General features: G+C 34.2%; 2 protein-coding genes across 2 annotated transcripts in view; both read left to right on the top strand.

Moving 5' to 3' along the window:
• LOC309630376 (uncharacterized protein) overlaps window positions 1-16,418 on the top strand; it is a gene marked incomplete at its 5' end in the record, with an annotated part of 1,321,579 nt that overhangs the window by 1,194,489 nt on the left and 110,672 nt on the right. The window lies entirely within an intron of this gene.
• LOC309606276 (uncharacterized protein) overlaps window positions 7,531-16,418 on the top strand; it is a gene marked incomplete at its 5' end in the record, with an annotated part of 266,365 nt that continues 257,477 nt past the window's right edge. The window contains one exon of the mRNA XM_082343157.1: window positions 7,531-7,540. Within this exon, the coding sequence (XP_082199283.1) occupies window positions 7,531-7,540 (10 nt within the window). The remainder of the gene's footprint in view (window positions 7,541-16,418) is intronic.

Consider the following 16,418-nt stretch of genomic DNA (forward strand, 5'->3'; position numbering starts at 1 on the left):
TCAAAAATCATATAACTCCAAAATATGTATTTCCAAATTTTCAACGCAATGCAATGTACCTAACTTTAATTTCCTAGCATTATAATACCTTAATATATAAAATGTATACTCTGGCTCCAGCCCAAACAAAATATCTATCTACATGAACATATTATCTTTTATTCTTTATTTCAGTAGTTCCTAACATAATGAACATTTTCTTTTTAATTTGAATTCCAGAAATCTTCTTGCAGTATACTATCCTAGGAAGATAGAAAACATTATACTGGTCCATTATAAATTAAAGCTTTGGGGTAAATCACAAGCTTTTGTAATTAATTAAAGCCTCCCCCCAACAGTATCTTCAAAAATGTTTGCTTATTTCTCCTCTATCCAGAAACCAACAGCTTCTCTTCCACTCTATTCACACTTTGATGCATTTCCTCCCAGTGTTTACATTTTTTTAAAATTGAGGTATAATTGACCTACAGCACTATGTTAGTTTCAGGTACACAACATAGTGATTGAGTATTTCCCTATTCATTACAAAATGATCACCATGATATGTCTAGTTACCATCTGCCACCATACAAAGATAACACAATATAAGTGACCATATTCTGTATGCTGTGTATTTCATCCAAGTGACTCATTTATTTTGTAACTGGATGTTTGTAACTTAATCTCCCTTACCTTTCTCACTCATCCTCCAACTCCCTCACCTCCAGAAACCACCAGACTGTTCTTTGTATCTATGAGTTTGTTTTTTTTTTATATTCCACATATACATGAAATCATACAATATTTGTCTTTTCTGTCAGACTTATTTCACTTAGCATAATATCCTCTAGATCCATCCATATTGTCACAAGTGGCAAGATTTCATTCTTTCTTATGCCTGAGTAATATTCCTCTGCGTGTGTATGTGTGTTCATATACACACACCCCACATCTTCTTTATCCACTCATCTATTGATGGACACTTAAGCTGATTCCATATTTTGGCTATTGTAAATAATGCTGCAATGAACATAGGCCTGCATATATCTTTTTGAATTAGTGTTTATGTTTTCTTCTTAAAAATCCTCAAAAGTGGTATTTTTGTTGAGGATTTTTGCATCTATGTTCATCAGTGATATTGATCTGTAATTTTTGTGTGTGTGTGTGGTGTCCTTGGTTTTGGTATCAGGGTGATGCTGGCCTCATAGAATGAGTTCAGAAGCTTTCCTTCCTCTTCAATTTTTTGGAATAGTTTGAGTAGGATAAGTAGCCACTCTTTTTTAAACGTTTGGTAGAATTCACCTGTGAAGCCATCTGCTCCTGAACATTTGTTTGTTGTGAGTTTATAAATTACTGATTCAATTTAATTACTGGTAATTGGTTTGTTCATATCTTCTGTTTCTTCCCGATTCAGTCTTGGGAAAATCTATATTTCTGTGAATTTGTCCATTTCTTCTTGGTTGTCCTTTTTATTGGGATATAATTGTTTGTAGTAATCTCTTATGATACTTTGTATTTCTGTGGTATTGATTCTAACTTTTCCTTTTTCATTTCTGATTTTATTTATCTGAGCCTTCTCTCTTTTTTTCTTGATGAGCCTGGCTACAGGTTTATCGACTTTGTTTATGTTTTTTAAAAACCAGCTCTTAGTTTCATTGATTTTTTTTCTACTATTTTTTTTTTAAAGTTTTTGAATTTTCTTGAAAATCTTCTTGTTTCCTGAGGTATGCTTGTATTGTTATAAACATCCCTCCTAGAACTGGTTTTACTGCATCCTCATAGATTTGTGGATCATTCTTAGATATGTATTTTTATGTCTCTCATCAGTTTTGGGAAATTATTAGTTGTTTAACTCCTTCAAATAGTTCTACTTCCCCATTCCCTTTTTGGGACTCCAATTACATATATGTTAGAGCTTTTTACAATGTCCCATGTAGCTCTCATACTCTTGTTTATATTTTCCCTTTTTTTCTCTTTGTGTTTCAATCTGAGTAATTTTACTTACACCAGTATCTATTTACTCTTCTGTACTTCTGTACTTAACCTTTTATTTAATTTGTACAGTTGACCCTCAAACAACATGGGGGTTAGAGATGCTGATTCCCCACACAGTCCAAAAGCTGTGTATAAATTTGCCCCCTCCAAACTGAACTACTCGTAGCCTACCATTGACCAGAAGCCTTACTGATAACATACACAGTTGATTAACACATATTTTGTATGTTATATAAAATATATATGTGTATACACACACACATATATTTTATGCATTCATTACATAGCTAACTTTTTCTTACATTTTTCAACATATCTAAGTTATGTGGTTTGTCTGTGAGTTTTTTCAAATTGTTGCAAATCTCAAAACATTTTTCCAATATATTGTTGAAGAAAATCTGCAAATAGGTGGACCCATGCAAACCTGTATTGTTCAAGGGTCAACTGTCATTTAAAAAATGTTTTTAGCTCTAAAATGAGTTTGTGTTTTTGGTATCTACTTGGGTTTTTTTTTTTTTTTTTTTGGAAATTCTCTGCCTTTTCCAAAATTTTCTGATACACATTTACACTAGTTGTTTTATAGTCCATGCCCATGGATGTCTTTCAGTTGTCTGTTTTATTGTTGTCTTTGGGAATTTGGTTCTACTTCATAGCATTTTAAAATTTTTGTTTGGACGCAAGACACTTTCTTTGAAATTTGTAGAATTTTACAGCCTCAAAAAAGGTAAAAGTGTTCCCAGAATATGGGCTCATTTACTGGGGTCTCCTCTTTTCTGGGATTTTGGTCCTCTAGCCCCATCTGCTGTGGCATCCCTAAATATAAACTCTGCCTCCTCAGCCGATGTGAATGTCATTTCTCTTTGAATTCTGTTCAAAGAGTTTGTCAGTATCCTCTAGGAAAAGCCAGTGGTGAAGAAAGTGCATAATTACAGTATCTCAGTCTCCCATAGAGTATAACCATTCAAGCCCTGCCTGTTGTAGTTGCCGTTCCATGCTGTCAGAGGTTTTTGTGTTTTTAAACATATCCAGCTTTCATAGGTTTTTTTGTTGTTTTTGTTTTGCTGTGTTTTTTGTACGGAGGGAAAGTTCGATAGAACATCTTGGTCAGGACTTGAAGTCTCTGTTTTTATTTGTAAGAAAATGAAGAGTGAATTTTGAGGAATGTACAAGAGTGGATGTTTTTAACATGGAATTTCCTTGGACCGTCTCTTCATGAAAAGTGATAGTTGGGAGCAGAGGAGCCCTCTCACATTGGTTTTAAAAAGTGTGGACGCGTATTTAAAGTGCTTTTTATTTTTAGAGGATCCACAGCTTTCTTAGTTCAGTTTGGTAGACCCTGGTCTTGATTTCTGTATGTTAATAAAATTAGTTTTTTAATACTGTATATTTATTTAATACATTGCTTATATAGCACACAGTAATTCTTTTAGGAGTTGGAGATAAAAGGATTAGAAAAGATATTCAATATAAATAGAACAAATATATTGTAAGTAGGGGAAAAGAATGCTGACGTATAAGACAGACAAAGTCTGACTTTGAAAAGTATCTAGCACTCTATTTCAAGTTTGAAAAAGAATGGTAAATACATTTTTACATCAGAAACATTCTTTGAAAGTATATATATTATTATGTGAACAAATCATTTAAAAACAGAGATGTAATAAATCAGTTATAGTGAGCATTATTTTAGTTATTTAAGTCATAGAACTTATGATTATTTTCTGATCTAGAGCACACCCACTATAATTTAACATTACATAGCATCTATATAACACATAGGGACTGTACTACATGGAAAATTAATGATAGTGTTCTTTATTTCTAGGCCAATTCAGTTATACTTACAATTCTTTTAACTTTCGTTCAAGTGCAGAAAGCAAAAATGATTTATATGATAACTTAAAAAAGAACTTTCCAAAGACAAGAAAATTATATTTATCATACTAATTTTTTTCAAAGAATTCTGGCAAGTTACATAAATGTAATTTTGTTTTACAGAGGGTATATAGCTCATTCTAACTAGCCAGTGTTTGCCCAGAAGCTATAATAATAAAGCCTCAATTAAATATCATTCCTCAATTTCTCTGATTAAATATCTTGGTCCTCTAATGTTGTACCAACATTTTATATTTTCTGGAGGTTTTTTTTTTTTTTTTAATAAATTTGACTGGTTTAGAATACATTGTATAAAACAACATTTTAACTTTTTACACAGTCAGGTAAGCCAAAAGTTACAGTGAATATTTATAGAAAACTGAAGTTTTACTGTGTTGATTAATAATATGATCATAATTAAAACAAGTATTTACTGAAGAAAATAGGTCTAGTATTTTTTGGTAAAATAAAAATTTGAGGCAGAACAGGTTAAAACATATGGCGGGTATGAATTCTACCATATGGAAGTTAAAAAGAGCATTTGCATGGTTAAAACCATAGAATGTACATAAGAAAAATATTATTGAATTCTTTATAGAAAAAAACAAGAATAGTATTTTCTCTGGAATTAACACCAACACCACCAACAACCAATAATCTATCTGGCAGAAACAGAAGTGGTTAAAGCTCTATTTGTAAAGACTAAAAGGAAGAAAAAACCCAAATATTACACATTGATATATGTCAAGACATCTCATAACCTAACTTCAGATACTGGATCAAGATTTAGAGGCTGTCCCTGGCTTTGGGTCTCTCTTCTACCCTAAATCCGAGAATACAGAACAAATTAATGAACAGCTCTGAAATATCAGAAGAATGTATAGAAATTAAGAGAAATCACAGAAAGAATAGGACAAATTTAATCAACTTAATAAGTAATTTGTAGCCTGAGGTAAGGTAAGAATGAAATGCTATAAATGTTCACGGAATAGGAAAACTCCTGGGGCCACTTTCAGTTGAATGTTTGAAATTACCAGATAAGGAAAAGCAGGTAGATTTGTTATTTTCTGTGCCTCTTAAGAGAAGACCTAGTCAACAGAGATGTTTGTTCCCAACTGAGATATGAGAATGGGTATGTTTGGGTTAGGGAGACAGAAAGTGACATGGATGGCTGACCAGAGCTCAGAAGAATGGAGATAATTCAGACATCCAGCCACGGGAAAAATCTCAGCAACACATTCCAAAGCGGCCCCATAATCACAAGCAGCAGGTGTAAGTAAACGGTATAAGATAGGACACTTATTCACAGAATGGCTGAGGGGATTCTCAAATTCTTAAAAAGGCTCCGTTCTTCTTCATGGATAAATTTATACAGTATCTTTTAGAACTGAATATATTGTAGTTGGAAAAATAGTGAAGGCACACTAGTTCTGCCAAACTCAATCAGTTTGCTTATAGTGAGAAAACACTTGCCTTTAGTGATCCCATGAGTTATCACAGTAGACCCAGGCAATAATTTAACTGTTTGGACAATGCATATTATGAGCTGGCAGTCTCCAGGCCCTTAACTGTACTCACTACTATTAGCTTTTTGAAGACAGATAAGGAATTCAAAATTCTACCCATTACCCAGAGGGTCAGTTGCCCACAGTCATTTCTGGTAAAAATGTCTGTATCATCCACGGTTCCTAATTTCAAGAAACAAAAATCACATCTGGCTAATTTAAGAACACTACAGATTTAATAAAAAGAGACTGAATGCCTTTATGAATCCCTGCCAGCTCCAGAAAACTAGATTTGGAGGCTGGACAGGCAGGAAAAAATATTCACAACCTGCCTCAGAACTCTCAGAGGTTCTCAGTGCGGCACCACCAGACTAGAACAAGGTACCTTGCTGCAATAAAATTATCAATGCCGAAGTCTGTGCACCTAAAGTGTGACTATGGAAAGTATATGTTGTTCCCTCAATTGCACTGAAAAATATGCCATGTGGTCCCTCTTTTATGGAGGGGGTGGGGTCTTTTTATCTTTTCTTCTTCCTCCTCTTCCTTTTTATATTTTATTTTTTCATTAATAACTTCTAATTCCAAGTCTAAGCAACCACTTTTGATTGCCCAAGTCACAAATTCAAAGATGGTTAAAAAAAAAAGTATGTATTTGACCTTTACAATTTTTATATTGGGTGGTGGGGTCTATCTTAAAAAGTAGAGGGTTGCTCAGACACAGGCTTAAATTGGGTAGCTAAATGTACTGACAGATATCTACTCATCTGTGGTTATACTCCTTGATATGAACCCTAAAGAAATGCCCCTAATATGAACCAAGCTCTGTTAGATAGTCATTGCAGCATTAATCATAATAGAACAAAAAAAATTTTTTTAAAAGAAAGAAAATTAGAAAACAATTAAGTGATCTCCAATAGGGGATCATTAAATAAATCTTGATACATCATACTATGGACTACTTACTATGTGGCAACTCAGATTGATTCTATAATGGAAAGATTTACGAAACATTGATAGAATAACAATTAGATTTTGAATGTAATATATAGTGAGAGGCCCGTGCACCGCGATGAAGAGTGGCCCCCGCTTGCCGCAACTAGAGAAAGCCCTCGCACAGAAACGAAGACCCAACACAGCCATAAATAAATAAATAAAATTAAAATAAATAAATAAATAAATAAAGCAAATAATTAAAAATATATACATTTTATATGTAGTTTTCAAGTAAATGTATAAAAAGTGCATTACCTCTACTATGCAGTTTGCTACATTATTAACATATAAGGAAAAGGAAAAGCAATTAGAAAGATGAAAATAACTATTTTTTTTTGTGCAGTATGGAGTAGAACAGCATCAGCAAAATTTTTCTGTAAAGGGCTGGGTGGTAAATGTATTATGTTTTGTTGGACAAATGATCTCTGGTCACAACTACTGAAATTTTTCCTTGTAGTGAGAAAACAACAACAGGTAATAGGTAAATGAATACATGTGACTTTGTTCTAATAATACTTAATTTACAAAAGTAGGTGGCTGTCAGGGTTTGGTCCATGGACCATAGTTTTCTGACCTCTGAAGGAGAGCATCAAGCAAACTAGGGAGGAGAAATCCTATGGGCTATACAGCAGGCAGTTTTACTAAATTGAAGGGAAAACACTCTCCATTTCAATTAACATATTTTTATAAGTGAAATTGATACATAGAGATCAAGAGTACATGTAATGGTTACAGGTATACCTCAGGTATTGCAATTTCAGTTCCAGATCACTGCAATAAAGTGAATCGCAATAAAGCGAGTTACATGAATTTTTTGATTTCCCAGTGCATATAAAAGTTGTGTTTACACTATGTATAGTCTATTAAATGTGAGATAGTATTATGTCTAAAAGAGCATTATAAATTAAAAGACACTTATTCCTAAAAAATGCTAACCATCATCTGAGACTTCAGCAAGTTGTCATTTTTTGCAACTGTAACATCAAAGATCACTGATCACAGATCATCATAACAAATATAATAATAATGAAAAAGTTTGAAATATTGCAAGTATTAACACAACGTGACACAGAGACGCAAAGTGAACAAATGCTGTTGGAAAAATGGTGCCGAGAGACCTGCTGGTTGCAGGGGTGTCACAAACCTTCTGTTGTAAAAAACGACAGTATCTGGGAAACGCGTGATGGAGCGAGGTGTGCCTATATATTGCCTGAAATGATGTTCACCAAATGCTCGTAAAAATTGTTTAAGTTTGTGGGGTTACAGGTTTTATTTTGCCTTTATATTTTTTTAAGTAATTCAGTGACTTTTAGTTTTTAAGGTCATTTTTTTGTTTGTTTTACCACGAGTTTATGTGAATTTTATAAATCTTATTTATTTAAAAATAAGATTTAATATATGTTATTTTTACCTAAATTGAATGCCAAATACTGGAATCAATAGCTTGTGGAGGTTCTAGTTGCTATATAGTCAATAATTTTTCTCCTTTATATCTGTTGGAATTATAAAATAAACACCTTGAAGAGGCTCCTTGGTGTGAACCCAGGCTATTTAAAGTATTTTTCAGTTTTAGCTAAATAAATTGTCATAATCTTTGTATACTGAACATCATACATTGAGAAATAAGAAATATATGAGGAATTGGTATTGGAGGGAGAAAGAGAAAGACGATCCTAAGTAATTTCTAATAAGCGTGGAAACTTTGTTAAAACATGTCATTTTAAACTGAGATATGCCAAAATGTAAAATAGCTAGCTAGTGGGAAGCAGCCACATAGCACAGGGAGATCAGCTCTGTGCTTTGTGACCACCTGGAGGGGTGGGATAGGGAGGGTGGGAGGGAGACGCAAGAGGGAGGGGATATGGGGATATATGCATACGTATAGCTGATTCACTTTGTTAGCAGCAACTAACACAACACTGTAAAGCAATTATACTCCAATAAAGATGTTAAAAAAAATTCTAATTAAAAAAAATAAACTAAGATATGTGGGATGTAACGTTAAAATGAATGTGTAACAAACCAACCAAATGATGTGGGAATGGGTTTATATCCTTATTTATTTATTTTTTTTTAAATGAAATTGTATTTATTTATTTATTTTTGGCTGTGTTGGGTCTTCGTTTCTGTGCGAGGGCTTTCTCTAGTTGCGGCGAGCAGGGGCCACTCTTTATCGCGGTAAGCGGGCCTCTCACTATCGCGGCCTCTCTTGTTGTGGAGCACAGGCTCCAGACGCACAGGCTCAGTAGCTGTGGCTCACGGGCCTAGTTGCTCCGCTGCATGTGGGATCCTCCCAGACCAGGGCTCAAACCCCGTGTCCCCTGCATTGGCAGGCAGATTCTCAACCACTGCGCCACCAGGGAAGCCCTTATATCCTTATTTTTTCCCTTACAAAGTTATTTTTCCCAAGCTCTGTAGGCTGAAGTTCTTTTTCAAGGCTATATAAACTACTAATATTTTCTGATTCAAAATACAGATTTACATACACAAGCATTTACCACATGCATGCAATGAGTTGGTTGTGCAGTTCATTGATCAGTCCAGCCAGAACGATGGCAATAAAAAAAATCTTAATTGTGTTTTGAGGTTAAATTTTCAGTTCATCAAGCCTTTATCTTGATATAAAAATCAAATAAATATTTGCCACAAAAATATTTCTGAAGGCAATAAAATAGAAAAGAATATTATTTTATAAATAGCAAAAAATAATAAATATCAGTAGTAAAGTAAAATATGTACTCACTGGAATGCTTTATAATTAATATTGTTATAAGATGGTATTTTCCTATCATCAGTGAGGCTGTTTTTATTTATTTTGCAAGTCATCATCTTGGAGAGTCACTGATCTCTGCCTCTATTATAAGAGGTATTTATTTGGGAGCTAGAATTTTGAGTCTTGTCTAAGGCTTTGAAAAAGAGAGAAAATCACAGTCTTTGGAGGAAGTTTATACACTACCCTATGCAGCTCTCTTTTCTGAGCCAACACTCTTAGTTTTTGATATATTTCTTTAGAAAACAGGAAAGAACATTTACTATAATCCTTGTTTTCACTATCAAACAAGGATTGCTTATGTAATAATACAAAGTGACTTAGTTTACAAAGTTAGCAAACTTGAAATATTTTATATAGAGCACTTTATGTGACAGTTATTAAGTTGTTTTAATACCTATGTCTATAAAATCCAAAGTACTCCCCTCATTCTCTGCCTGTCAAAAAGGAGACATTGTAGAACTAGAAATGATTGTAATTTGCAGCTCTTGGATGTGGAAAGAGAATGAATATTAAAATCCATTGTTAAAAAAGCAGTATAAGCAAATTTATTTTAATTTGTTCTATTTTTAATGTATTTTTTTAAAGTTTTAAAGAAAATCACATAGAGTTTAATGATAACTAATGTAGAAATTAAGGAATCATGTTAAATTTAACACTTAAGGAAAATATACATTGCGTAATGGTTCTACAGAAAAGAAGTTTAATTCTGACTCAAATAAAGTAAAAATCATGGTGTTTCTAATTGGCAGGGACTATAGTAATTCATAGACCCTGCGTCTTTTCATCTTAGGGATCTGTTGTCTTTAATATATGATTTTAATGGTTCCTTGTGATGGTTAATTTTATGCGTCAACTTGAATGGGCCACAAGGTTCCCAGATTAAACATTGTTTCTAGAATTGTCTAGGAAGGTGTTTCCAGATGAGATTAGCATTTGAATTGGTGGACACAGTAAGTAGATTTCCCTCCTTAGTACAGGTGGGTGGGCATTGTTTAGTCTGTTGAGAGCCTGAATAAAGCAAAATGTGGAGGAGGGAGGAATTCACCGCATTTTTTTTTTTTTTTTTTTTTATCCCATTCTGCCTCACTGGTTGAGCTGCACATCTCATATTCACTTCTGCTCTCAGACTTTACATCATCAGCTCCCCTGGTTCTCAGGCCTTCAGACTTGAGCTGCATTGCACCATTGGCTTTCCTAGGCCTGCGGCTTGCAGATGCAGATCATGGGTCACCCCAGCCTCCACATTTGTGTAATCCAGTTTCTCATAGTAAACCTAGTGAGAGAGAGTGGGAGAGAGAGGGAGAGGGAGAGAGAGAGAGAGAATCTTGTTGAGCCATTAGTCAGTAAGAGAGGAAGAAGACCTGGCAGAGAGTCTGTATTGGGTGGGGGGTGGAATTTCTCAGATCTGGTTTCAGTTCACATAACATCTACTTAATTCCCATTCTCAAGGACTTAGTGACTTGACCACAACTAACTGTGGTGAGGTTGAAAAATGAAGTCCAGCTGTCCATGAAGACAAGAAAATGGACTTGGTGAACAGCTGGCCAGTCTCTGCCACATAGAATTTAGCATTTAAATTGTGACTATAAATTGAGCACTTTTAACGTAGAGTCTTTATACAGTTAAAACTATCAGAAAGACTACTTTAAAATCTATAATTTCATATTTGTATATTGTAATTCAAAAAATAGTATGAGTTCATAGTTAAAACATAGATACCATGCCCCTTCTTATTGGTGCAAGAAATGTGATGTTAAACACAATTTCAGAGCGAGTTAAATTCAGTGAATGCTTCTATAAAAAATTTTTTTTGTTTCATTTTTTCTTAATCTGGCTTTCTTAGTATTCTGTGTTCTGATTTGATTTTGTGAATGTTGCAAAAATGGCCAGAAATTATAACAACATAATTTCAGTTTTGTTAGATAAAAGTGAACATTTATGTAATGACGTCAATCCATTAAGATATTTCTATTTTTTAATTAACCAATATGATTGCTTTTGTTCAAAGAACTGTGACCAATTAAGTTGATTATAAAGAAGTGTCAGGAGTCTTCAGTCACAAAGGCAGCTGAAATCTAGAATGTTTATCATAACATGCAGTTTTAACCTCGGGCTATTCAAGCCAACATGAAAGAAGAAACAAATAAAAGACCGGGAACTGATACTATGCACTAAGCAATATTAGCTTCGATACTGATGAGATACCAGGGATAATGGACATAGTCTCAGAGACTTGGATAATACGACTTTATTGTTTGGTTCTATACTGGAGGTGTTCTGAGACTCACATAGGGCTTGTTCTGTCAATCTTCTAGCAATTTCCATTATTGCAGTGATAAAAGAGCTTTATTCTCGTGGTAGAGGAGATAAAACAGTGAGCCATTGTGTCTCAGTGCAATCTAATAATCGTACACAATACTGTGTACACCACACTCAAAATTAGTAGTTCTACTGATCTTGGCTTCATATGTGCTGAACAAAATACTTCTTCAAACTCCAAGGGGAAAATAAGTTTTCCACCCAATTTCATCTCATGTTCTTTGCTTATATTATACCTGGATGAATTAGAGGAAAAGGGAAAGAGAAGGAGAAAGGAAAATCTGTGTGTTTAAATGAACACATACATAAATAAAGAAATGTATTTTATATATATATATATATATATATATATATATATATACATTCCTCACAAAGCTTGTCATCAATCGATCATTAAATATTTAGTCGGTGTCTTCTCTAAGCTAGAAACAACATGAACCCTAGCATAGCCCATGATCTCAAGGAACTTTTATTCTAGTAGAGGGAATTAATAAACAGACAAAGTCCAGACATAATTAAGTGTCTTGAAGAAAATAACATAGAATATAGTAGGACTGTTTGAGGAGGAGGGTGGTTTGAACAGATACCTGGATGCTGAGACTCTGTCCCTGACCCAGTACTCTCCACAGTCATCAAGAAGCTGCTTTTATTTTTGACTATTCTCTAGAAAATATGGAACGACTTAGAAATTAATACAGCTCCATCAAAGTAGCTAACTGGTGTAGAAGATAAAAACGTGCTCATATAACAATCTAAGTACTTAAGAAAATATAACTGGGTACTCTCAATAGTTGTCAGGACCTCTTTTCGATTATTCTTAGAAATGGACACTTGCATAACCATCTCCCTGCCCTATCACCTCATCTTCCATGTTACATGTCCATGTTACAAGGAGGAAAATGAGGCTTTATGAGGGAAAATAGCTTTTTCAGCTATTTAAGTCCAAGGTCTAGAATTCTAAACTTAGATCCCATGACTTTAAAATCCGGTGCTTTCTTTATAGCAATCTAATCTAATCTTTGAGCCCAACTGTCCTATTGACTGTGGAACTGAAACTTAACCCTTCAATGTCTCAATTCCTCGCTTGTATATCAGAGATGATAAAACTTACCTTAAAGTTTTGTTGTGAGAATTTGAGAGGTTAATAATGGGTAACACATGTAAACTGCTTGGCATATATAGTAGACAGTAAAATATAATTTTTAAAATTTATTATGTTATACATTATGATAACATTGATAATGATAAAAATAATAATAATTTTTTCCATTTCTATATAAATTGAATGCCCGGGTTAGATAAAATTTTAATGAGAAAAACTACACATCCATAGTTGCTGGGCTTCCCCGGTGGCGCAGTGGTTGAGAGTCCGCCTGCCAGTGCAGGGGACACTGGTTTGATCCCTGGTCCGGGAGGATGCCACATGCTGCGGAGCAACTGAGCCCATGAGCCACAACTACTGAGCCCGCGTGCCGCAGCTGCTGAAGCCCGCACGCCTGGAGCCCGTGCTCCGCAATGAGAGAGGCCACTGCAATGAGAGGCCCGTGCACCGCAACGAAGAGTAGCCCCCGCTCACCGCAACTAGAGAAAGCCCGCGCGCAGCAACAAAGACCCAACACAGCCAAAAATAAATAAATAAATTAAAAAAAAAATAGTTGCTAATAACTTGCTATCAGAATCTAGGTAAACACAGGAATGTGGATTTATTTTTTAAATCCATGGAATGGCCCTTCCAGGTTCCATAAAAAACAAGCCCATCAGTTATCTTTGGCTGTGTAATTGAGTAGAATACATCAACAACCACTTCCCACATCTCATGACTCTGTAGGCAGCTGGGTGGGCAGCCAGGTGCGCTGGGCGGCTTCCCCAGGGTAAGAAGGGCAGTTTTCGGAGGGGCTCACTCATGTGGGACTTGGGGTTCTTCTTGCCTAGGCCGCCTTCGCTAGGAAAGCTGTGCTCTCATGTGTCTCATCCTTTCCTGGGACCAGCTGGCCAGCACAAGCATGTCCTTCTCCTGGCAGTGGCAGGAAGGCAAAAGAGTATATCAAGTAACACAGACACATTTTCAAATCTCTACTTATTTCACACATGCTAGCATCGTATTGGCCAGAGCATGTTACACTGGCGAACAAACTTGAGGGCCATGAAAATATTCTCTGTCTTTTGAAGGGAGGAGCTATAAAAACAGAGTAGAAGGGCATGGACCCAAGGAAAGTTGAATAATCTACCAAAAGAAGTAAACTTTCTCCTGGGAGAAAGTTATAACAAAAAAAAAAGAACATTTTTGTGGTTTAAGGATGGATTTTCCTCTCCTTGGTAGAAGAGAAATTTAGTGTATGGTTGAATATGTGCTGTGTGACCTTGGGAAAATTATTTAAGCTTTCTGTGGTTTAGTGAAACAGTATAATAGTTCGACCTATGGCTTAGAGTTTCTTTGACAATGAAACAAGATAATCTATAGAACAGGCTTAAAACAAGGTCTGGCATATAGTAAGTGATCAGTAAAGGTTTTCTGTTATTTGTACCTGGTCCTTGAGGAAGGAAATTAACAATTTTACACAAAGATCTAAAAGCCTCCTGTGACAAGGGGAATCTAGGACTCTAGCCTCTTTATTTCAAGTTTTGAAATCGGTAGGGTAAATCTTAGAATTGTTTTCAGATTATTTTGCCTATTCTGATACTGTGTACTTCCATTTAAATTTTAGAGTCAGCTTATCAAAATCTGCCAAAAACCTGATGAAATATTGAATGATATTCTGTTGAACTTTCCAATAAATTCAAAGAAAATTAACATGTTATAAGACTTTGTCTTTCAACACATGAACATGGTGTATCTCAGTAATTATTTAAATCCTAAATTTCTCTGTGATGCTCTGAAGTTTTCAGTGTAGAAATCTTGCACATATTTTGTTACATCCTTGAACATTTTATGTATTTTGATGTCATTGTAAATGGAATTATTTTTATTTCTCAATTATTTATTTTAACTATATAGAAATAAAATTAACTATATTTTAAAACTGCTAATGCTCATTTCAGAAAGCTTTTTTTGTAGATTTCTTAAAATTGTCTGTTAACAGAACCAGACTGTTCAAATAATGACAGTTTTAACTTTTTTCTAATCAGTGTGAATTTTATTTTTTGAATTTGAAAAATGACTAGGACCTCCATTAGAGTGTCATATAGAGCGGTGAAACTGGCCATTCTTGCCTTGGGCCAAATCTTTAGTTGGGAGAGAAATTGGTCTTTCACTGTTTGTTGATGATACCTGTAGTATTTCATGGATGCCTTTATTGGTTGAGATGTTTCCTTTTACCAGCTGTTTGCTGAAAGTTTTTATCATAAATAGATGATGAATTTTCAGATGCCATTTATGCATCTATTAAAAGTATCACTTCATATTTCTCCTTGTCCCATTAATATGGTAAATAGATATATTTTGAATAAAAATAAAATTTTGCATTCCATTGATAAACTCCTATTCTCCTTATAATTAATGGACTCCATTTATTTTCATATTGTTAAGGCTTTTAAATATCTATGTTTATGAGTGATATTGATTATAGATTAGTTTTTCTTTTTAAGGCACTATTTGGTATTGGTTTTAAGAACATATTGGCCTCATAAAATAAACTGAAAAAGGTGCTCCCTTTTGTACTTCCTGGTTAATTTTATATAGACTTTGTGTCATTTCTTCCATAAATGTGATAGCATAAATCAATGACTTTACCTGAGTATGGAGTTGTGTTTGTGGGAAAGTTTCACATGATAAGAATGTCGTCAGTAGACATAGGTTGATCAGAGTTTTCTATTTCTTTTTATATCAGTTTTGGTAATTTTTGTCTTTTCAGGTATTTGTCAATTTTTTCTAAGTTTGCAAATAGATTGGCAAAGTTGTGCAAAATGTTAACTTTATTATCCCTTGGGTGTCTTTGGAATCTCTATTAATGACCTTTACTTATTCCTGATATTGAAAATTCCATTCTACTTTCCTCCGACTTCCAATTTTTTCTTTGAGAAATCACGTATCAATTGGGTTTTTCTACTTTGGACATCATCTGCTTTGATCACTGACTAATTTTCAGATTTATCTTTTCATTTTTTCATAGCTGTTATTATGAACTTACCAGGCATAGTTTTATCTTGATTTGTTCCGCTTGGGGTTCATGGTGCCTTTTGAATCTGTACAAGGAACTTTCATAACTTTTGAATACGTATTAGGTATTATATATTAAATTGTTGCTCTGTTCCATTGCCTAATTTTCTTTGATTCCAACTAATTGTCCTTTATCAACCTTACTTCTTTCTGCTTTGTCCACCTTCTTGTACTTCTCTGCTCATTCTGGATTTTTTCCTGAACTGTGTTTCATTTTTTCAGTTGTATCTTAATTTGTCTTATATGTTGTTAAAAATCCCATTGAACTTTTAATTTTATGTTTTTATTTATAGTATTTCTTTTTTTATTACCTTGCACATTTTTTTTTTTCATTTGTATGTCCTTATCAGAAATTTCAGTCCAAATTGCCTAGAGTATCATTGTCAGATTTGGAAGGCCAAAATGATTTTATGTCGACAATATTTTATATTTTCATAACTATTTTTTAGCTATTTAAATAATTCAGCTAACTGTACTTACTGTTATTCAAATTTCATCAACATTTCAGTGACTGTAACTTAAATTCACAAATTGACTCCTAATGGAAGACAGAATGTTGAGCAAAAGACTTGTTAAACCAGTTTAATTTTTATACAGACTTCAGTTAGTGCATTCTAGCATATATATCAATTTCTCATATGCTGGATGATGGCGAGAGTGTTTTCTTGGCTTCTCTTGGTTTCAATCAGCTGAAATACACAAAAAATAGCTAAGCTTTCTTCTTAGCCACTCTAATAACCAGACTTTAGTATATGGTGACTCTTTGAAGAAAATATCCATGCTCTGGAGGCTTTTTCATTGTCAGGCAGCTAGCCTTCCTAAG

The sequence above is a fragment of the Balaenoptera borealis genome, assembly GCF_965194805.1.
Source record: "Balaenoptera borealis genome assembly, chromosome: 1".
NCBI classification, from domain to species: Eukaryota; Metazoa; Chordata; class Mammalia; order Artiodactyla; family Balaenopteridae; genus Balaenoptera; species Balaenoptera borealis.